The 20,485-nt window shown below is 53.0% G+C and overlaps 1 protein-coding gene across 1 annotated transcript in view; it reads right to left on the minus strand.

Moving 5' to 3' along the window:
* Positions 1 to 1,103: 1,103 nt before the first annotated feature.
* Positions 1,104 to 20,485, minus strand: part of IGF2BP1 (insulin like growth factor 2 mRNA binding protein 1) — a 29,193-nt gene continuing 9,811 nt past the window's right edge. Inside the window, exons 4-16 of the mRNA XM_049800004.1 lie at positions 9,026 to 9,074; positions 8,475 to 8,526; positions 7,618 to 7,681; positions 5,673 to 5,954; positions 4,846 to 4,980; positions 4,481 to 4,603; positions 3,817 to 3,952; positions 3,594 to 3,716; positions 3,141 to 3,257; positions 2,833 to 2,907; positions 2,392 to 2,523; positions 2,089 to 2,202; positions 1,104 to 1,765 (exon numbers count right to left, since the gene is read on the minus strand). Coding sequence (XP_049655961.1) covers positions 1,673 to 1,765; positions 2,089 to 2,202; positions 2,392 to 2,523; positions 2,833 to 2,907; positions 3,141 to 3,257; positions 3,594 to 3,716; positions 3,817 to 3,952; positions 4,481 to 4,603; positions 4,846 to 4,980; positions 5,673 to 5,954; positions 7,618 to 7,681; positions 8,475 to 8,526; positions 9,026 to 9,074 — 1,495 coding nt within the window. The 3' untranslated portion in view covers positions 1,104 to 1,672. The remainder of the gene's footprint in view (positions 1,766 to 2,088; positions 2,203 to 2,391; positions 2,524 to 2,832; positions 2,908 to 3,140; positions 3,258 to 3,593; positions 3,717 to 3,816; positions 3,953 to 4,480; positions 4,604 to 4,845; positions 4,981 to 5,672; positions 5,955 to 7,617; positions 7,682 to 8,474; positions 8,527 to 9,025; positions 9,075 to 20,485) is intronic.

A 20,485-nucleotide genomic window follows, 5' to 3' on the forward strand; every position in this document is an offset into this window, starting at 1 on the left:
ATTCTTACTGCAGAAAGGAGGGTGGTGGTTGTGGTTTTCTTTTTTTTTTTAAATAATGGAAAAAATACCTTTATGAACTAATAAAAATGTGCCAAATTTCAAGAATATTTTTTTCCCCACCTAGAGAGATTTGGAGCGGGGGGGAATAAGACACAAATAGCCCCAGGGGAGTTCACGTGAGCTGGCACCTCCCCAGTTTGCTAATAAAAATATTCCCTGGGTGTTTTCTGAAAAAAAAAAAAACAAACCACCCTGTATTCCCCCGCGGCTGAGCCCCCGGAGGCTCCAGCAGGATTTTGGGGTGCAAACCTCCCACTCCGGGTGGGGAAACTGAGGCCGAGGGGCAGCTGGCAGAGGACGTGGCAACGGAGTCAGGCACAAAACCGGCTCCGGCTCCGCGGCAAAGCCGAGCGCCCTGCGGCTGAGCATCTCTCCGCTGCACCCCGCAACCCTCCGGCTCCCTCCCCACCTCCCAAACCATTCTGCACACATTTAGTTCCCATAATCTGATTACTAAAGAGATGAAGATTAATTCAATGTTTCCTACCAAGCAGGGGTTTCTTTGCCTTTTTTTTTTTTTTTTTTTTTTTTGGTGGTGGTTTATTGCTGTTGCTTGAAGGGAGGAGTGAAAAGCAAAAGCCCTTCCCCTCGCCCCTTCCCTTCCCCGGACAGTTTGCCTCGTCTCTAGGACGGGTTGTCACCTCCACAGCGGAGATCACTGAGAAAAATGGTCGCATGTCCCGCTTCTGCCATTCTTTCATAGGCTTCGGAAAAAAAAAAAAAAAAAAATTTTTTTTAAAAATTTTCTTTCTTTAAACTAACTTAAAATGAAAAGAAACATTCAAACAACTGAAAGAAAAAAAATCATCCTGGAAAATAGAGGTGCTCTCCTGGCTTCTAAGGCTTTACAAGGCACTGCACTGCAGGCAGCACAGGCAGGAGGAATCCTGCCCTCCCGCACGCCCGCTGGTGGTTCTGAGGCTGGAGCGGTGCAGAGCACCCAAGGGACCCAAATCCATTTGGTGCTAAGGTGGGGGGTTTATTTTCTTTTTTTTTTTTTTTTTTTTTGCCTACAATGGATCTCATTACAAACAGGGGTTGGTAAGAATCCATTGGAATTTCTCTTCAAAAAAAAAAAAAAAAATTAAAATAGGAGGGGAAAAAAAAAAAAAAAATCAAAATTAAATGCTCCAAAAGGCTTAACGTCGCTCTGGGAATATCCACCAGCCGCGGGGAGGGAGGGAGTGAGGGGTCGGGGAGACGCAGCCGCCGGGCGCCCCGGCTGGGACGGGACCTCCAGAGGCTACTTAAATGAGAGGGCAAATGCTGCACCCGCGAGAGGGGGACTCAGCACCGCGGTGGCCGCGGCTTCGCCACACCGTCGTCCCCCGGCACCCAGCGCCAAGCCGCTCTCGGCGGAGCAGCCGGCTGGCCCGGCGCGTTGCAGCACCTCTCGCTTCATTTAAGTAGCTGTCCTGGCACGTGGAGCTAAAAACGGACCCAATTTTCTTTTTTTTACCCTAGCCATCTACCTTGGAAGCCAATCAAAACTGCCTTTTAATCTCGATCGGTTAATGAAAAAATTAGCATCTGTCTACGGTAACTGATTCCCAGCCACTCTTAAGCCCGGCATTGGCTTGTTCTGCTTTTCACGTTGGTGTCGGTGCTGCTCTTATTTCCTCCGCGCTTGCGTTTGGCCGCTCTGTCCCTTCTGGTGCTGCTGCTTCACCTGGGCCAGGATGTCTCGGATCTTGCGCTGAGCCATCTGCGGATGAGAAGAGCAAAGGGAGGAGCTGGGAGGGAACCCCAGGGCCAGCGAAACAGCTTTGCGTGTGGTGAAAAGTGCAATGGCTGGGCGAAACAGCTCCTGGAAATCCATTCCTGCCCTATTTTTTAGCCTGGTTTCCTCCAGAAGTAGGGTTTGGGAGGCCACGCTCTCTGTGCTTCTCCCACCATCACCCACTTCTGCAAACACCACCAGCCAGGCATGGAAAAAAACTTCCACAGGAGGCTACACACATGGACACAACCCCATACGAGCCATCGGAGAATCCACAGGTGCTAGCGCGGGAGCTGCCGGAGCCGTACCTGGCTGGCGTAGAAGTGCCCGATGATCTTCACGATGACCTGTTCGTTCTCGTCGGGGGTCTGGTCCCGCGGCACCACCACCTCTGCCGCCGTCAAGTTCTGCAGCTCATTGACCTGCGGGGAAGGGGCAGAGACCACCCCATCGCATCGTGTGGGAAGCGCAAGCTCCTCCGGGAAGTCCCAGCCAGTTGCCCGGGGAAATCTGTCCCTGGGATGTCCCCAGGCACCGGTATGAAGTAGCCACCCTCCCAGGGATGTCACACCCCCCTCCCAAATTCCCACCCAAGCATTGCTTCTGCTTACGGTTTTGCCCCCTTTGCCGATGACCCTGCCCGCGGCCGAGGCGGGGACTCGGATGTGCGTCTCCAGCTTCACTTCTTCCTTCGGTCCAAAGAAGTTCTCCTCCTTCAGCTTCCCGTAAATCCTACCTTGCGCCTGCGGAGGGGAGGAAGGACAGAATCAGGCATCACCCGAGATGTCCTATCCCCAAAACGTCCCCACCACGTGCAGCCGGCTCGGGGGGGTCTCCATCCCTGGGACGTGGGATGGGCCAGCATCCCACAAAATCCCAATTCCTCGGGGTTTTAAATCAGCTCAGCCCCAGGGAGAGCCAATGTTGGGTCAACCCAGCCACAGACTGGGCTCAAAATTGGGGTCACCGCCCTGCTCCTCCCTTCCCGGCTCCATGGGGTGGCGGAGAGGGGCACCCCGAATCCCCCGCGGTGACGGTAGCGCAGGGGGAACCTTAAACTGAGCTTCTGGAGGGCCCGTGATGACAACCATGCGCACTTTGGAGTCCGGCGTCTCCGGAGGGGCAATCTGGAGGGGGGAGAGAGACGGTGGCTGCGGCGGAGAGCGGCACGGCCAGGCTGGCAGCCGTGCCCTCCCTCCCCTGCGCCGCAGGATTGGGCCCCCAGCCCGACTGCCTGGGCTTTTTGGGTGGTTTTCCCAGCCAGAAAGGCCCCCCCCCTGCTCAGGGAGGTGCTGGCAGAGGTGTTTGGGGGAGTGGGGGGGGGGGTGTCCGGGGTCTGTCCCCGCTGGGGCAACACTACCTTGATAGAGGCACTTGCGAACCGGGAGAGCTGCTTGATGTGTTGGCCCTTCTTGCCGATGATGGCACCGACCGCCTGCGCGGGGATGAAGACGTGCACCGTCTCCTGCTCCGGAGGCTGTGGGTACAGCGTCCCCGTTCAGGGCTCAGCGTCCCCGTTCAGGGCTCAGCACCACCACGGGGATCAAGGCTAAGTCTCCTCCCAAGTGATGCCCACGCGTTTCCCAAGGGTGCAGGGTTGAGCCACCCAAACCCTGTGGGGTCTGAGCCCCTTTTCCACCCAGTTTGCAATAATTTACAAGACCAGATCCTGCACCCACGCTGGACCTGACCTGCCTGCTGACAGCAGGGGATGCTGAAGGCATAACCCTGACCATCGCAAGGGTCTTCTCCACGCAGGGGACAGCCCCGAGGTGGAAGAAGGAGCAGTTTGAGCTGCCCGATGTTCACCTACCATGAAGGAGCTGTACGGCGCAGCCCCGGAGACGCTGCTCGGTGGAGGAGGTACTGCGTTGGAGGAGGCAGGGAAGAGGCCAACTGCAGCCAGGTTAAGGCCAGGGATGAGGTGAGATTGCAGCTGAGGGTGAGAGGAAAGAAATGCTCATTGCTTTTATCAGGGCAACCTCCTAGAGAGCTCCCATCAGCCGAGACGCAGGGCAGGACCAAACCCCACTCACGCTCATGGCAGCCACGTCGTTCTCGTAGGCTTCCCTCACTTTCTTCATGATCTCCTGCTCCGCTTTGCAGCAGTTCTCGATGGAGCCCTTCACCGTGATGGTTCTTTCAGGGTTGTATAGAGTCAGGTCCTGCAAGCTGATGGGAAAACCAGCGTCAGCACCGAGACCCCACACAACCAGCGCTACTCCGGGTCCTCTGGTCCTTCTGATGGGTGCCATTGGGGTGCTGGGGACACGGGGTGCCACTGCCACTGTCCACTGGGACTGCCTGGTCCTAGTCAGAGCAGGGACCAGCGCCATGGTTTCCACGGGGAAGTCCACTCTGCCTTCCCCAAAAACACGGCTCAAAAGTAAAACCCCAGTCCTGGCCATCAAACCAGCCGGTCCTGAGTTCTGCAGCCCTGAAGGGACCCGGAGAGGACACTGAAGGGATGGGGAGGGGACACCGAAGGGACGGGGAGGGGAACAAAAAAAATATAAAGCCAAGATTCTTTAAGAGAGCTTTGGGGAGTAAAGCACCCACGCCACAGGCTGGCTTCCCAGCTGACAGACAGGTGTCTCTGCCCACTCTCATCACATCACCCATATCCTCCTCATCCTCCCCACCCGCCCCAGGCTGAGGAAGGTCTGCCCTGGTTTCCCCAAAGGAAGAGAAGAACCTTACGATGAGATGGTGATTTTTGTCTCCGTGTCCTGCTCCACTTTCTTCAAGTTTCGCCCCTCTTTGCCGATCAGGCGCCCCACAAAGTTGTTATGGGCCAAGATTTTCAGAGGCACTTCGTCAGCTCTTGAGAGAGGAATGGGGGAATAAAACAACATGAGGGATTACCACAGCCAGAAGAGAAGGGATTTGGTACAGAGGGATGGGGGAAGCTCAAGTCCCCTTGCTTGGAGTCCCTGGCTCCCCCAAACCAAAGCTCCTGCACGCACGGGAGCATCACTCAGCTTTGGGCGTTAGGAGGGTACCATAGCCCAGCGAAGATCCGCGGACGGGATACGCATGCACAGAAAGGCAGGGGGAAACCTTACGTCTTGGTGTCCTTTGCCTCCTTCTGCATGATCTCCAAAATCATCTTGCAGGCAGCGGAGCAGCCCTCGGGGGTGGAGTGGATGCTGATGGCTTTTTCTGCGGCTCCTGCGTTTTCTTTTCGGTGCACGTCGATCCTGCAAGCACGGGATGGGCGCTGGGGAAGGGGAGCAGCTCTGCGGCTTCCCGGCAGCACGAGTGCCAGCTGCTCCGCTCCCTGTGAACAGCCTGGAGCTCACACTCGACTGTAAGGTTATATGCACCCAGGGAAGGTGAGAGGAGTTAATTCTGGCCTCGATACTCGGCATGGATGCAGTGGCTAGAAGCTCAAGTCACAGAAATCCAAATAAGGCATCAGCATCTATTTATTTTAAGCAACAGGAGCAATTAAGTGGTGGAACAAGCACAAGCCTGGGGGATGGGATGGGCTGTCCATCACTTCATGTCTTAGATAAAGCCTTCCTTGGGGGACAAGAGCCGTAGCCAACATAAGCTCAGGGGCCAAATGCAAGAGCAGGTGGGTGAAGCTCAACAAGCTCGTGCTAAATGAGACCGGCTGAAGCAGCAACATCCCCACGCGTCTGCCTGGGTCCCATCCCAGCCAGGGCAGCCCCGGCAAAGGGAGACACATAGGGAAGCACAGCCAGAGAAAACTGGCTGGGACAGGGCATGGGAAAGTGGCTCTTGGACACACTGCCCTGCACAGCGGGAGAGCTGGAGGGGCCTCAAATAGCCGCTTCTCCAAAAATGAAAAAAAAAAAAAAAGTCCAGCCTCAGAAATCACTGCAAACCACGAGGCGCAAACCAGCTCACGGGAGAACGGACTTACTTGGACTGCGTCTGCTTGGTGATGTTCCTGATGGTGGCCCCTTCCTTGCCGATGATGGCACCCACGTACTGGGTGGGCACCAGGAGACGGAGTGGGATATCCACCGGCTGCTGCTTGACCGGTGCCCCAGCAGTGACGGGGGAACCCTGCCTGGGAGCACCACGTGCCCCGAAGCCACCTCGCCGCCCGTTCTCCGGCCCTTGCATGGACTGCTCGTCAGGGATGTAGGAGACCTTCAGCGCATGGTTCTCCAGCTGGTGCCCATTCAGCTTCATGATGGCTCTGGAAGGAGAGAAGGAATTGGGGGTGAGGGTCCCTCCTGTCACGCTCCCACGCCGAGCGGCAATGCATCAGTTCGGCTCAAAACGGGCCAAGCCCTCCCTGGCGTAACGCCCAGCAAGGGAAGCACCGGGAGTGGGGAAAGGAGACGTCACCGATGCCGTGGGGACCTGGCAGGACTTTCCACCCAGCCTGGACGAGCCAAAGCATATTAAGGGGAACCTCTCCGGGCACCCAGGGCAAGGACAGGATCATGCAGGGAGCAATTCCCCCATCTCCTCCGCCTCATGATTTTTGTCCAATATCTCAAATCCCTCTCCTGGCAGGACTTCAGGGACTGCAAGAACTGAAAGCTGTCGATAGATGGGGCTGGCAGCAAGAGCAAAGCAACAACTTTGGCCACTGCTTTCCACAGCTCCTTCAAACCTCCCCAGCTTTCTGCAGAGACAACACAAACTGCAGCTCTCCAGAAAGTGGTCAGTGACTCAACTCTTGCAAAAAAAAAAAAAAAAAAAACAAACCCCAAAAACCCCTAAAACTGGCTGAACAGAGACTTTGCCTGCTAGCAGCCTCATCCCTGCAGGATGCAAAGGGACCAGAGAAAGATGCTCGATGAAGCCCACGCATTCCCAGAGGAGGAAAAAGCAGGGGAGAAGGGCTGCAGATCTGAGAGCAAAACTACTTGCACAAAATTCTTTTGCTCAGTGGTAAAAGAAACTCAAAATATTTCACTTTACGGGGTGCAAAGCGCAGGGTTGGTGCGGATGGACAAGGGATGGGAGGACAAACCAGGAGCGTTCCCCTTGCTGGGCTCCATGGCCAGACCCTGCCCTGTGTTATTACAGAAAGTAAAACGAGACAGCGGTTCCCCCATGAAGGTTTGCTGCGGCCGCGCATGCAACCACAGCAAAGTTGGGTTTGACAGCTGAAGTATTATCGGCCGGGCGGCCCTTTGGAATCCGGCGCTTTGGCAGAGTGACCACAGGGGATGTCCCCAGGGACGGTGGCGTGGCCGCAGTGGCCACATTTGACACGTTCCCACCTTGGTGACAGAAACCTTCCAGGATAAAAACCTATGAATCAATCCCCACGCTCCTCCAGGCTGCTCTCCAAGGAAAGCGCTGATCCTGTCCCTTTCCAAAGCCTTTTGACAGGGCAAAAGGAAAAAGAAATAAACAGCGATGAAAACCCAATTAATTTTCCATTTGCATTTGGTGCAAAGTCTGATCTTCCCCGGGCAGGATGGAGAAGGGAGTTGCAAGTCTCTCGATGACACGGCCATCAGCCAGAAAGGACACGTGCTGCCTGACGCCTACCAGCTCCTATGATATTTGATCTCATTATTACTTTTTCTGGAGACCTTACTCCTGAAATCATGCAAATACAAGAAAATCTCCACTTTTCCTTGAGCAAAAAGTTAGGTTTTTACTCTCTGAACTGCCGAGAAAAGCCTAAAAACTTAAACGTCCATCTGAAGGTGAAGGAAAAGAAATCAGAGCTTGGGGAGGGTGTCCTCAAAGACTTGCTGCATTTTTATCCAAAATTCAGGAATTCTGAGGTCATCTGACTCGCAGCACTGCAAATCCTGTTTTCTGCAAGCGGGGAAGGGGCCGGAGCCTCAGCAGGGAGGACAGCCCGAGCTGCCGGGGATCCACGGGACACTCACTGCCTGGTCTGCTCCCGGTTGGCGTAGGTGACGTTGACAACGGCCGTCTCGCTGTCCGTGTTCACTGAAAGCAAACGAAGCAGAAATTAGAGAGGCAGCACAAGTGCCTCAGACCAAAGCCCCCCCCAAAAAAAGGCTGAGAGACGCCCTCAGACAAGTCCCTGCTCAGATGAGTCCCCTCCGGGGCTTCCCAGGGATTTGTAAATGTTTTTCTCCTGCAAGGGAGAAGAGTGTCCGAGGGCTTAGGCCACGCTGGGACACATCCCAGGCAGCACGGTCCCTCCTGCCTTATTTAAAGGATCCCGATATGCCATCGTGCTCTGCACCAAAGCCAGCTCCATCCTGCCATCCCTCGCCAGAGCCCGGGGACGGTCCCAGGAGCTCCTCTGAGCCCTCCTTTCCATTTCTAGGAGGGTTATGGTAACTCTACTCTCATTAAACATCCCGGGGGCAATATTAAACCTCCTGTCTCAACTGATCACCATTAGAGGCTGAGATAAAATCTGCCAAGCGGAGACAGATAGTCCCCGGCCAGCCTCGGGAGAGCATCCTGAAGCTTCCCCCAAAGCGGCTGCCGGTGGGTACCCAGGGGTGCGGTGGGAATGATGCCGACCTGGCAGCCGATGCGGGGACACGCACATGCGCTGCCCAAAGCCACCGCATGGGATTCGTCTTTTAGCAACAGGGAACAATAAAAAAAAGCCCCAGCGACTGGGCTGAGACCTCTTGACATCTTTAGCTGCGGCTTCTGCTGACAAAGCAAAATCGCGTGTCCGTCCTCACCCTCCTCCCCCCAAAAATAGCTGGGGCAGAAAATATCTTCAATAACACAAGTTGGCATCTTTTTTCAGTCCTACCTTGCTCACAGTTTTCTACGGTGCCATACTGGGCTAGCAAACCATCCAGAACCTGGAAAAGGGAGCAAAAAAAACCCCACTTTACACTGGGATTGTCAGGACAGACCAGAGAAATACAATCAATCAATAAAGGCAGCTTTCTAGTCATTAAGATTTCACAAGCAATTAGATGAAGGAAGCTCCTGCCTGCCCCAGGACGCTGGACCACGGGACCTCAGAGCCAAATGAGGGGCGGGGGGGCAATTGTCAGGGAAAAGTCCCGGCAGCCAGCAGGAAGAAAGGATCCATTTTGTTCCTTATACAATAGATAAATCATATAACCCTGTTATTAATGGGGATTTTTGTTGGTGTGGCTTACGTTGCTTCTACCGCTTGAATTTGCTCCTGTAACAGAAGAGGAATAACCTACGTGGACACAAAAGTCTAGTATAATTAGACCCAATTAATAACAAAGAAAAGGATAAATCAATTTTAACCCCAAGTACAGAAACTGGGGAGGGGGGGGATTAGTCCTTAAATCTGATCTACCCTTCTCCGCTTGCTCCTCTTACCTCCCATCGCAGCTGGGGTGGGATGTTTCGGATTTGAATTTTCCGGCTCCTGAAATAAATGAAAAGCGATTAAAAAGCAAATTTGGTGTCCAAAACACTGCCGTCTTGCATTGAACTGTTGCACGTTGATGTATCTAATCAAGCTTTGCATTTCCATACGCTATCAGGGTTTCTGAGGGCTTTTGGCTAATTACACCCAGCCTGGTCGGTGCTGGATTTATGCCGGGAGCTTCACCAAGAACAAGATGCCAAAATCCCTCCAAGCCTTTGGCACTGGTTGGAGCCCTAACGCAGGCATGGCTGGAAAGGCAGAGACTTTTGCCAGATTAAATAGTAGGATTCAAAAGCAAAAAGGGAGCCGTGTGTTCATGTAACCTGCCCTCCTGCACTGGAGGCACGAAGAGACAACCCTTGGGATGCCACCAACTGCTGGCGGGAGCTCCCGGAGCATCACTGCCTCATCCAAAAACCCGGCTAAATATTAACTGGGGAGATCAAGGCACGGGCATCCCAGCTCCGCCAACCGAGATGGTCTCGGGCTACTTCTCCACTCACATTTTTGGCTGTTCCTAACCTTACTTTTCCCAAAATAGAAACTCTTTTTTTAATTCCAAAGCCAAATTTGCCCCGGGGGTGCTGTCCCCCCCCATCCCACCCCTCACCGTGCAGCTGCTGCAGACAGCTGAGAGCAGCCGTGGGCTCGGCCGGCAGCTCCGGCACCGGCACACAACCACGCCGCCGGGGCTGCCGGCACCCCGACATGCTGCCAGACCCCCCAAGACCCCCCACCTAATGGCAATGACACCTTTAGGTGCCCAAGGCTTTGAAGGACGCAGCTTTGTGGGTGCAAGCCACATGCAAACGGTGCCAAACCCCCACGGATGGCTGGTCCCCCCATTGGCCTCTGTTTTTCAGGAATAAGCAAACCCACTGAATTTTAAGATGCCTAAAGGAAAGGAAAATAAATGCCGCAACCGTGGCAGGCAGCTCAGCGCTAAATCGGGTAAATATCCTCGGACTGGCTCATCACAGACGCAGGCTTCAAATTCAAAGTATTTGTGAATGCATGAAATAATCCAAAAAAGGAGAGAAAATGAGATTCCAGATCCTTATCTTCTAATTACACAACTTCAGAAGGTGGCTCAGCTCATTTGTCAATGAGAAGAAATCATCTCGGCATGAAATGGCCCAAAGCCATTGGTATGATTTAGCCACACAGGTAAGGATTCCTCCTCAGCCCCTTCATCCTGCAAGGCAAAAGCAGCTGCCTCGAGCATCCCCTCTGATCCGTGCTTCTGATGCAAACCCCCACACATCAAAATCCCCAAAAGAGCTGGCCTGGTTGGGTGGTTTCAAACAAAACCAGAACTGATGTTTCCCAAAGTCACCAAAGATTTCCCAAAGATTCAGACCGGAGGAATGGGATGGCCAGATTTGGGGCTGCTGTCCCATCTGAAAGTCAAAATGAAGCACAAAAAAATAAGATTTTCACAGCTCCTGCCAGCTCAGCCACCGGGAAGGCTCCGAAACACCAAATTTTGTCACTACTACAGATGCAAGCCAGGTGGATGAGGAAAAAGAAACCAACCCAACCCTTAAAATCACAGCGTGTTGTGGGGGGCTGCAGGAAGCAAAGTGGGGGGAGCAAGCTCTGAAACCAGATCTCTCCTTTACGTGCTAATCCGCATCCCAAAATGAATGGGAGAGAGATTAAGAAATTCAGAATGCGAAGAATGTCACAGTCCAGGGAGGGTCAAAAGGATTTGAAGTGATAGAAGAAACCCCGTAGGTCTCCCACCGCCCACCCCTGCCACGGAAACTTGTCCAGATAGCTACAAGCATCTGCACGGGCAGAGCATGTGTTCTGCACATACGTGACCAGAATCGAATGTGCTATGGAGAGAAAAGAGCCATTTATGTCCTCACACCGTAATTCTGCTGGTGGCATCTAATTTTCTCTCCCCCCAGCCCCCCCCCAAAAAAAAAAAAATTAATTAAAATAAGAATTGGATCTCCTTTTCTGAGCTTGCTGGGGCGCCTGCCCAGGCAGAGCATCGCCTGCATCCGTGCTGGCTGGGCAAGGCGAAGGGGCTGCTCTGTGCCTCACTGGGGCCACTGTGCTTTTATTAATATGTTAATTAACCAATAATTCCTCCCATCGCGACCATGCCACCGGGATTATTTGCCGCTCCTAACAGCCTCCATCACTGACGGATATTAAAACTCTACGAGGCCACGCTCGGAGGGAGAGATGGGTCTTTTATGAGCCCAGCCAGGTGAGCTGCGCAAAGCAGAGCAAGATCCCGCAAAATCCCAGGATGAGCCGGCATCCCGAATACTCGACTCCTGGCCCATCTACACCGGTGCCCATCCTGCCCCAGGGAGGGCAGAATCGGACCCGCATCTATCACCCTTCAGTGAGGACTGGCTTGACATGGAATTGTCCCACAGCGGGTGGAAACCTCCCCTTCTGATGAATCCGGCTCCGTCCGAGCACTCGGCAGCAGCTGTGGTTAGAATTACAGAGGAAGTCATGAATAAATAAACCCCGTTATTTGCTTTGCTAGAAGCAGGTCCTGCTGTATTTAAATCCTCATCGCGAAATGCCGCTCTTCACGACGCCGAACGCGACAGCCCAGTTCTGCCCGCTCCCACCTCCACGCCGAGCAGGGCTCGACTCCAAATAAATAATTCCGCGAGACTGCGATTCCCCGGCTTTTTATTCACAATGTGCCAAAAGCAGGAGCTCCTCCCTCCCGTGCCGCTGAAGGGCTCTCACAACCTCCGCTCGCCCGACCTCGGCTGCCAGCCAGGACCGGTGCTCGTGCCCATCGGACCAGCCCCGGCATCTCCAGCCCGCGGGAGAAGGCGAGAGCTCTGCCGGACGCTGCTCATCTTATGCCGAAGGCAAGAGCCTCCCAGATCCTTGGGGATGAGCCGGAGCAGACCGATCAACCTGGTAAATAAATGTCTATTTGCAAATCTGGCCAGTTCCTATGCATGCTGGTGGCTTTTTTTTTATTAAAAAAATAAAATAAAAAAAAAAAAGGGGGAGGAAAGAGGAGGGCGAACAGCTGCAGGGCTGTAAGGGGAGAGGAACCGCGAGTCCCAGGGATGGATCCCGGCGTTGCCCTCCTCCTGCTCCATGCTGACGGTGCTATTTGTGATAATGGGATTTTAGCATCCCACTACGTCCATCCTTCAGCCCTCGAAAACCTGCCAAGGTGCCTGGCAGCCCCATGCAGTTCTACTGGCTCTCCTGCAGAGCCAGGAGTCAAAGTGAGACATTTGAAATCTCTTGATGCTCTCAGAAAACCCTCCCTGGCCGTGGGTTGGGCTCACTGGGGGAAAAAAAACCAAAAACCACCCACCCTGATGCAACCAGACTGCAACAGGAGGCTGTGATGGGACCCACACCACAGATGAGCATCTTGGGTCAGTCCTTCGTTACCCCCAAGCACTGGAAGCACCAAGATCTGCTCCATCGAAGGCTTTCCTCGGGTTTTCCTTCAGCCAGCTCTTTAAAGAGCTCAACACACCAACAGGTTAAACCTCACTGGGGAGGAAAAGCAAAGAGACAGAGCAAAGTGTTGTGGAGCAACCTGGAATGTCCACGTACCATGGACATAGCTCGCCCTCTCACTGTGCCCATCAATACCACGTGGGTTAAACCCAAAGTGCGCCGGGAGGGACCTCTTCTCCGAAAGGGAGAAACTGAGGATAAAACAAGAGAAAGTGGCAGCAAAGGAAAGCCCTGTTCGCTCAGAAAACACCTGCTGCTGGTCAGCCAGACAGCCTCGGAGCCAGCTGGAAACCACTCCGTGCCCCTGATGCACCCAGAGACCTCCCAGCCCGCACGGCATCGCCGGCTCTCGGTGCCGCGTCGGCAGCCGCATCCTCGGAACCGCGCACCCTCGGGTCCCCACGGCACATCGGCAGCACGAACGGACCGGTACCCGCGGCAACCTTCGCAGAAAATCCTGATCACCCAGGGAGGCAGAATCGTCATTAAGAATCCCAAATTAGGTTTGGGATTTTTTGGTTGGTTGGTTAGTTTTTAGTTTTTAAATCTCGCTGGGAAACATCCAAGCACAGATTCAGCCATCAGGATCCCCCTTCTCTCACCCCTGGATGCATCCCCAGAGATTGCCTTCCAAAGGGTGGCCAGAGCCTCCCACTTAATTAAGAATCTGCTGGTAATTCCCCGGAGTGGACTGGCACGGTGGCGGCAGTGGCAGGGACCCAAGAAAGGGGCACTAGCTAGTTAGGAGCAGGCAGCCTGGCCGGGGGCCAGCGGGAGGCTGGAGCTGGCCGTCGCGAGCCGAAGGCAACGGCAAAGCAGCACCGGCACAGCCCAGCCTCGCTCGAGGGTTCCCCTTCCCTTTTGCACGAACCCCACGCGGCATTTTCGAGGCAACGCTTTGGATGGGGGGACAGAGCCGATTCCCGCTGCATCACCAGTATGGGTGCAGCCCTGTCTCTGGTAAGGAGCCCCAGCGAGATTTGCTGTCACCTCCTCCCGATATGGTTTTGGCCACAGGTCCCAGCTGAGACGAGAGCTGCTCTTTCCCAGCGCAAAAAGTTGGAGAGACGTTCGGAGAGGAGCATCGCCGCATCCCCAGCCACTGAGCGGGTTGGCAGCGGAGCTCAGGATAAAACCTCTGTCTCTCCATCGCACCCCGCGGATGTGCCTCCTTCCCTTGGCCCGCAGCACACGGAGCCTCACGGAGCAGGCAGGGGCTCGCCGATGGACTGGGATTATTTTGCCAAAGGGATTTGTCCCCAAGCATCACCTGTGCTGGCAGCTGGAGGGATCGGCGCGGTGGGCGCAGGGAGGAAAGGAGTACGGAAGGTGCGGGATGCTCAGGTTACCCCGACTATTGCCTTTGGAGCGTGTAGTCCCAAACAACATTCCCTGTGATCCGCAGGGACCGGACACTCACAACCGCCCGTGTTACTGCCGCATGATGCTCTACGAGGCTCGTCTTTAGGGAACACCAACAATCCCCATGCACAGGGGTGACCCCAACGAGGGAACCGGCCCCACGGCGTGGCTATCTCCAGCACAGCCAGCCCCACAGATTTCCTTCCTCTTCCCTCACTGGTCCAGTTTTAATCAGGACAACTTGATTTCTCTTTAGCCCCAAAGCAAAGGGCTGATTTAGTGAACGTCTGCTAGAGGAAGGGCCAACCCCGAGCACGCCGGCAGGAGCTGCTGGTCCTTTGCCCCCATCGCTCTGCGTTAGGGCATCAGCAATAGCTCTGCAGTCATCCCGGAGCCGCACACACACTGGACACGCTTTCCATGGGACGTTGGCTACAGCATCACCCTTACATCCAATATCTCCTGGACCTTCTCCGTCCTCCACCACGTATTTGGCAAAGCAGAGGTGACTAACGGCACCAAGACGCCGAGGGACCAAGCTCTGGGCTCTCCCCGACCCCAAGCACCGACCCCATCCTGGCCATCTCCCATCGAAACCATTTAGGCAGGTCCTCGGGGCAGGAGGACGGCCAAAGCCGGAGACATGGGGGGACCTACTAGAACTGAACAACATTAATGATGGCTTTTCAATCAAATGCAAATGTTATGCAAATTTGGGGGCTGAAAACACAGTGCATCCCTGATTCAATTAACAGCATTTCATTTATCTAGTTAGGCTTTGATTCAGGAAAGCACTTAATCCTGTGCTTAATGTGTTGTTGTTGTTGTTGTTTTTTAATGTTTTAAACATTTTTAAATAGGAAAATGTGGTTGCTAAGACACAAACGTTGCCAGGGGGACTCGGAGAAAAGTTGTAGCAGAAATAACTTGCTTTTCCTTTATAAACTGATAGGCTTTCAATTTGCCTGCATCTCCGCAAAGCAGGAATACTATCCCTAAACATTGACAAGGCAACAAAAGCAGAAAAAAAGGAGGTACCTGCTGGAAGCCCACAGCAGATCCCTACCACACCTCCGAGGAGAACCCAACACCGTCCGTCCACTCGGACGGGATCTTCCTCCAGGCTTTAGCCGCTTCACCTGTGATTTGCCATCTTTTGCGTTGCCCTTCAAGTCGACGCACCTCTCGGCTTCCCCACGTGCCGGTGGGTTGTTTAAACCCACTGACACACGAACATCCCAGCAGGACCAGACACGCGAGGTCCTCGCTGGAAGCACTCACACACTGGCAAGGCAGGAAAAAAAAACCCACATACCGAATTCACCGGATGATGCTCAAGCAAAGCCAGCGATCCTAATTCCCTCCCTTCAAATGCAGCATTACTAAGGTTTGAGTCATACTTCAGCAGAGACAGATATTTGAATTTGTTTCTGAATCCAGACCTCCTGACCCAGTTCCTCACAGAGGTGCAGCAGGTCCAGGCTGAACTTTTGGAGCCTTCGTGGTTTGGAAGAAAAACCTCAATGTGGGAATGGGGAGGAACCATGGAAAAGTCTTCCCCTGAGTTTGCAAAGAGCCTAAACCCAGAGCTCTGAGATTTGGAGGCATCGCATTTGTTTTGAGCATTAGCGCCGCAATGTTAAACATCAAGGATATTCAATTTGAGCACATAAGTAAAAAACCACAGATCTGAGCTAGCATTTCCTAAAGGTTGGGGGGTGACCCCCAAATTAAGGGCATTTTTTACAGCACTGAATTTTTCTGCCAGAGTTAAGGTCATCACTGCCCTCTCCTGGCCACGCTGCTCCCCATCACCAGTCCCCCCACCACAGCATTGTCCAGGCCCCCCGTACCCCTCTCGTGCCCCTTGCTTCAAAGCCTGGCTTCACCGCTGAAGCTGCTGATTGAGGTAGATTTGGACTACGACCTGGGCTGTGATATGGGGCAGGTTAGGTATAGTCCCACGGAGTGTGGAAAAAAAGTGGGAGAACCCCATCCAAAAGCCCCCAGATGTGCTACAGCTGAGCAGGATCCAGGAGGGATGGAATGGGAAAGGAGAAGAGCATCCCTTTTCTTGTCCTGAAAAGGGACTCAGCTTGCAGCCTGCCTAGGAAACACCGATTTAAACAATGATTTTTCTGTATCTCCCATAATGAAAAAGCACAGGTCTCCCAGAGAACCACCCCCCTGCCTCCAAAACACCTTCTCTCACCAGACCTCAACTTAATGTCATCAGTACAACAAGCTCTTAAACTCTGACACCCTTTCTTCTAAAAGCATCTTGCGTTATTCTGAGCTGCTGCCCTCTTTCCTTGCAACCCCAGTGACCTGCTTGCCCTCCTATCCCAAATCTTCACGAAGAAACAACTTCTCTATAACCACACACCAGTGAAAAGCCTCCATGGCCAGTGGTTGCCATTCACTGGGGGACCTGGCCAAGGCGAGAGAGAAGAGTCCCAGCTGCGCCTGTGCGACAGCAAAGCCAGAGCTGCAGGGTGGCTGATGGGAAAGAGATTTGGGGGTGGAATAAAAGGAAGAGGAGGTTGAGAAAGAAATATGCAAATATGTATAATGACAAGATTAAAGCAGCAGTAGCAGAAAGAAAGGCAGAGAGAAAGCCGGGCTCATCCCTTGAAGAGAAACGATCCAAGAGGAGATCAGGCCAAGCCAACAAAGGCATTTGGCTTCCTGCAGTTGGAGGGACGCAGAAGTGAACCGGCCATGGGATTTCGGAGAAACACATCATCTACGCAAGAGTCTCATACGGACCCACTCGCCTTGGCTAGCAGTTATCTCTGGCAAGCAAGCACGACGTGATTAATCCTTTCCATCAATCATCTCAGCAACCAGAATTTGATCTTGGGCTAATAAATCTGTCTAATTGGTTTCTCTCCATTAGCTCTTTTTCGGAACCACTTTGTACACGGAGAATCACGCCTAATAATTGATGAGATTTTTTCAGGAAGCTGCCAAGAATGAGTTGTCCATGAGCATCCCTTTGAAAGCCTCGGAGAACTCATTCCTGTTTTTAGAAGAGCTGCTGCATTTCAGGTGCAGAGGGAAGGGACTGGTTGCTGCCCAGAGCCCAGAAAAATGCTCTGTCTTACATCCCTTCCTCTATTAAACTGCTGTTCTGCCTTTCCACTCCTCATTTTCCCCACTGATCCCACGTAGGTGGTGCTGGCATGGAGCACACGCCACATCCACCCAGCTAAGTGCCAACCTCTGAGAGGAGCCAATACCTCGGTGCTTCAAAAGATGCAGGATATCGCAAAGAAATCTCAAAAACCCTTATCTTCAACTTGCCCAGAGGAAGCCTCTAGTCATCCTCCAGACTTCTGCAGTTAGTCCTTGCCAAAGTCAATACATCAAATATCTGCAGACAGGACAAGTTTAACAATAAGTAATAGAGAGGAAAGATGGATGAGTTTTATACAATGCATCCATTTTGCATTATCTTGCCATTCCAATTTGCTGGCGAGTTGCCACGTATCGAAAGGCTCTTTCTGATGCTCTGAACGTGCCCCAAAGCCAAGCTCAGCTAAACTCGGTGGGTTCCCACAGCCAGCAACCCAAGCCCAAACCTCAGCGGGACACGCTGCCTCTGACAAACGGGTGGCAGGTAACACACCAGTTCCCTCCCAGCCAGCTCCGGACACGGGGCAGCTCGGTCCCACTGCGACCCAACAGCCAGTGAGACACATTGAGGGATTTTCTCCCCTTAAGAAAAATCTAAAATTTCAATTCTCAAACTGCCCTTAATCAAACCTGACCCCCAAGCTGGCACTGGCTGGACTACGAACACGCCAACAAGTGTGATGTTTAAAGACAAATTTTCTTACAGACTATTACACATGGAGGGGTGGCAGAAGAGGGACTCGTTCCTCACCCCATCTTTTACCCACGGACCTCAAAGCACTTCTGAGACCATCACTTCAGAGCACAGCACTATGCAACAAACTCCAAGGTAACTGGGCAAGGTAACTGGGCAAGGGAGCACGCAGCATCATCTGCGTGTCCTCAAAGCGTCGGAGGGAGCACTGCCAACTCTGCACGGCTGTTAGCTTCCCTCTATCCCTGACGCTGATATAAAAACCTGAATAAAAGCATACACGAGACAAAGCGTATTCTGCATTTTGGCGCATTCTGCACATTTCCGAGCATCTCCCTTCACCCACTGGAGCTGACTTTGAATAGAAAAAGGTCCTAAGCGTGGATTCTCACTCAGCCACCGATACAGGAGATGTCTCGGTCCACCAGGTCTCCTGCCATCCTCCCCCAAAGCCAACAAAGCACAAAATAAAAGCTCAGATGACGTGAAACCCACAGCATGGCTACGCCAACTCCCACCCTTCGTTACTGCCTTCGTTAGGGTGCTGGAAATGGGGTTTCAGCAGGCAGCTGGGTGCCACCCATGAACCTCCCACCCACTTCTCCTTGCCACGAGAGGGCACCTCTGTCCTCCTCCAGTGCCCAAGACACATTTCTAACTGGTTTCCAGTGGTTCTTGATGGTGCTATGGGCTTGGGGATGCTTTGAGATGAGTTCAGGCTTGGCAAAGCAGCCAAGTGAAGCTTCGGGCAGGTCCCACGCAGCGGCGTCAGCGAGAACCCCAAACCCTGTCAGCACATGCTCTTGGGTGGGTCTTAGACTGCTCTAATTTCTCAATAATTAAGCATCATTACCAGGGTGATTGACAGGTGTCACTCAGATATATTTCACAAAATTTTGCCTACAGAAAGTGGCCGGGAACATCTTTTTATTCTGTATTTCCAGCCCCTCCAGACAGCGGGGTATTGGTCTCTTACTGGAGACCTTACAAACCCCACGGGCTCGGAGAGCTTTGGGCAGGGGAAATAGGGAGGGATTCGTTAAAGCCGAGGGGAGCTGCAAGGATTCAGGGCCCCGCCAACTTCAGATGCACAAGCACATGCCAGCGCAAGAAAGGAAGAGGAAGCAAAACCACTTGTGACTTCTGAGGGTTTCTCTGATCGAGGTCTGTGTCGGCAGGAGGAGGAGGACGAGGCAGCATGGGGACCCGCGGCGTTGAAATCTGCTCCGCTGTGACGTTACAGTGCCGTTACGGTGCCACGGACCCTCGCACCTGGCAGGTACAGGTTTGTCAGAAAAGACCAGATCGAAAATCGATATGAGAGTCTCCATGCAGGGCTCTGTGCCAGTGGCACCCAGCCTGTCTGAAGCCAAATCAGGTTGAACCAGTGCAGTGATTGCACGCAGACAAGCCCTCCGAGATCAAAGCAGACTCATAAAGGGAGAATCCAGAAGTTACAACACAGATTATGCTATCTTCTGAGCTTAACTCAAGGGTGGAGACCCTTTTGCCAAAACTCAAGTTAAAACCCGTGATGCTGTACTCAGACCTGCCAGTCCTCCCAGTTTGGGTGGGGAGGTGGCAGAGGGGGTTTCAGACCTCCAGCAGCCCAGGTTGTGAGCAGCAGGCTTGTCCCCATCACGTCGGGCACAAATCCCAGCCCAGATCCCAGACAGGATCTTCCAAAAGCCCCTTCCAGCCCTGGCAGCACCACTGGTAGGTCCAGGCAAGGACAACACAAAGATCTGCTGCAGGTTTGGTGTCGCAGCCGGGGCTGGTAAAGAGAAGAGACTAAGATGAAAAAGTACAAGTGAGGCTTTTTTTTTTTTTTTTTTCTTCTTCATTTCCAGCATAAATTTTAAATAGAACCACCGAGGTTCTTCACCAAATCTGGTTGAAGCCAGACTCACTTTCCTCTTGCATTTCCTCTTCAGAAAGGAGGTGAGGGCAAAGCAAAACTCTTCTAAGGAAATGCGATCTAGCATTTTCATTGAAAAATGAGAAATTAAAAGTTTCTCACTCAGAGCCCACAAAATGAAGGAAAGATGCCAACGAACCCACCTCGGCCAGCCTGACCGAGAAAGCCAGCGGTGCCCGCACGGATGCGGCTGTGCTCCTCAGGCATCTACTCGGGTTTGGGAGAGAGATTAAACCCCCCGGCTGCTTCCTTCGTCCCACGGGTGCTGGACCAGCACCAGGGGAGATGTAAGGTTTCCAGATGGAGGAAGATGTCCTACATTTGTTAGTTTGGGGTTGTTGGTTTTTTTTAGCAAGGGGGTCGTGAATAAGAGAAGAAAAGGAAAAGGTTGAGGCTCAGGTAGGACAGGGCAGGAGCTGGAAAACAGCAAAGATGGGGCTTTTCTTCTCCACTGCCATTCACCTCGTTAACAGAGTAGATAGCGGTGCCGAAGAAAAGCCATTTAAAGCCCACTACTACTTTGGCACAGACAACACGAAAAGCCAACCCGACAAACACACACCAAATAAATTCAATGCACCGTTAGGGAAATCCAGCATAAAGCTGTCTGAATATCTGATCTGGATTTTTTCCTAAGTGAATTCCCCTCAGTCATGTTCGTGCCCTCTCTCCTGTCTGCCTTCCATAAACATTCACATCGCCAAGTTTTACTGGCACAAACAGCGGCAGAAAGTAGCTTTCAAAGTTGCACGAGCAAGTATTTGGGGAAACTAAATATAAAATTTGCGCTGTGCAAATATTCATGCCAGGCATGCAGGGGTGTGC

The sequence above is a fragment of the Accipiter gentilis genome, chromosome 5 (genome assembly GCF_929443795.1).
Source record: "Accipiter gentilis chromosome 5, bAccGen1.1, whole genome shotgun sequence".
Taxonomy (NCBI): Eukaryota; Metazoa; Chordata; class Aves; order Accipitriformes; family Accipitridae; genus Astur; species Astur gentilis.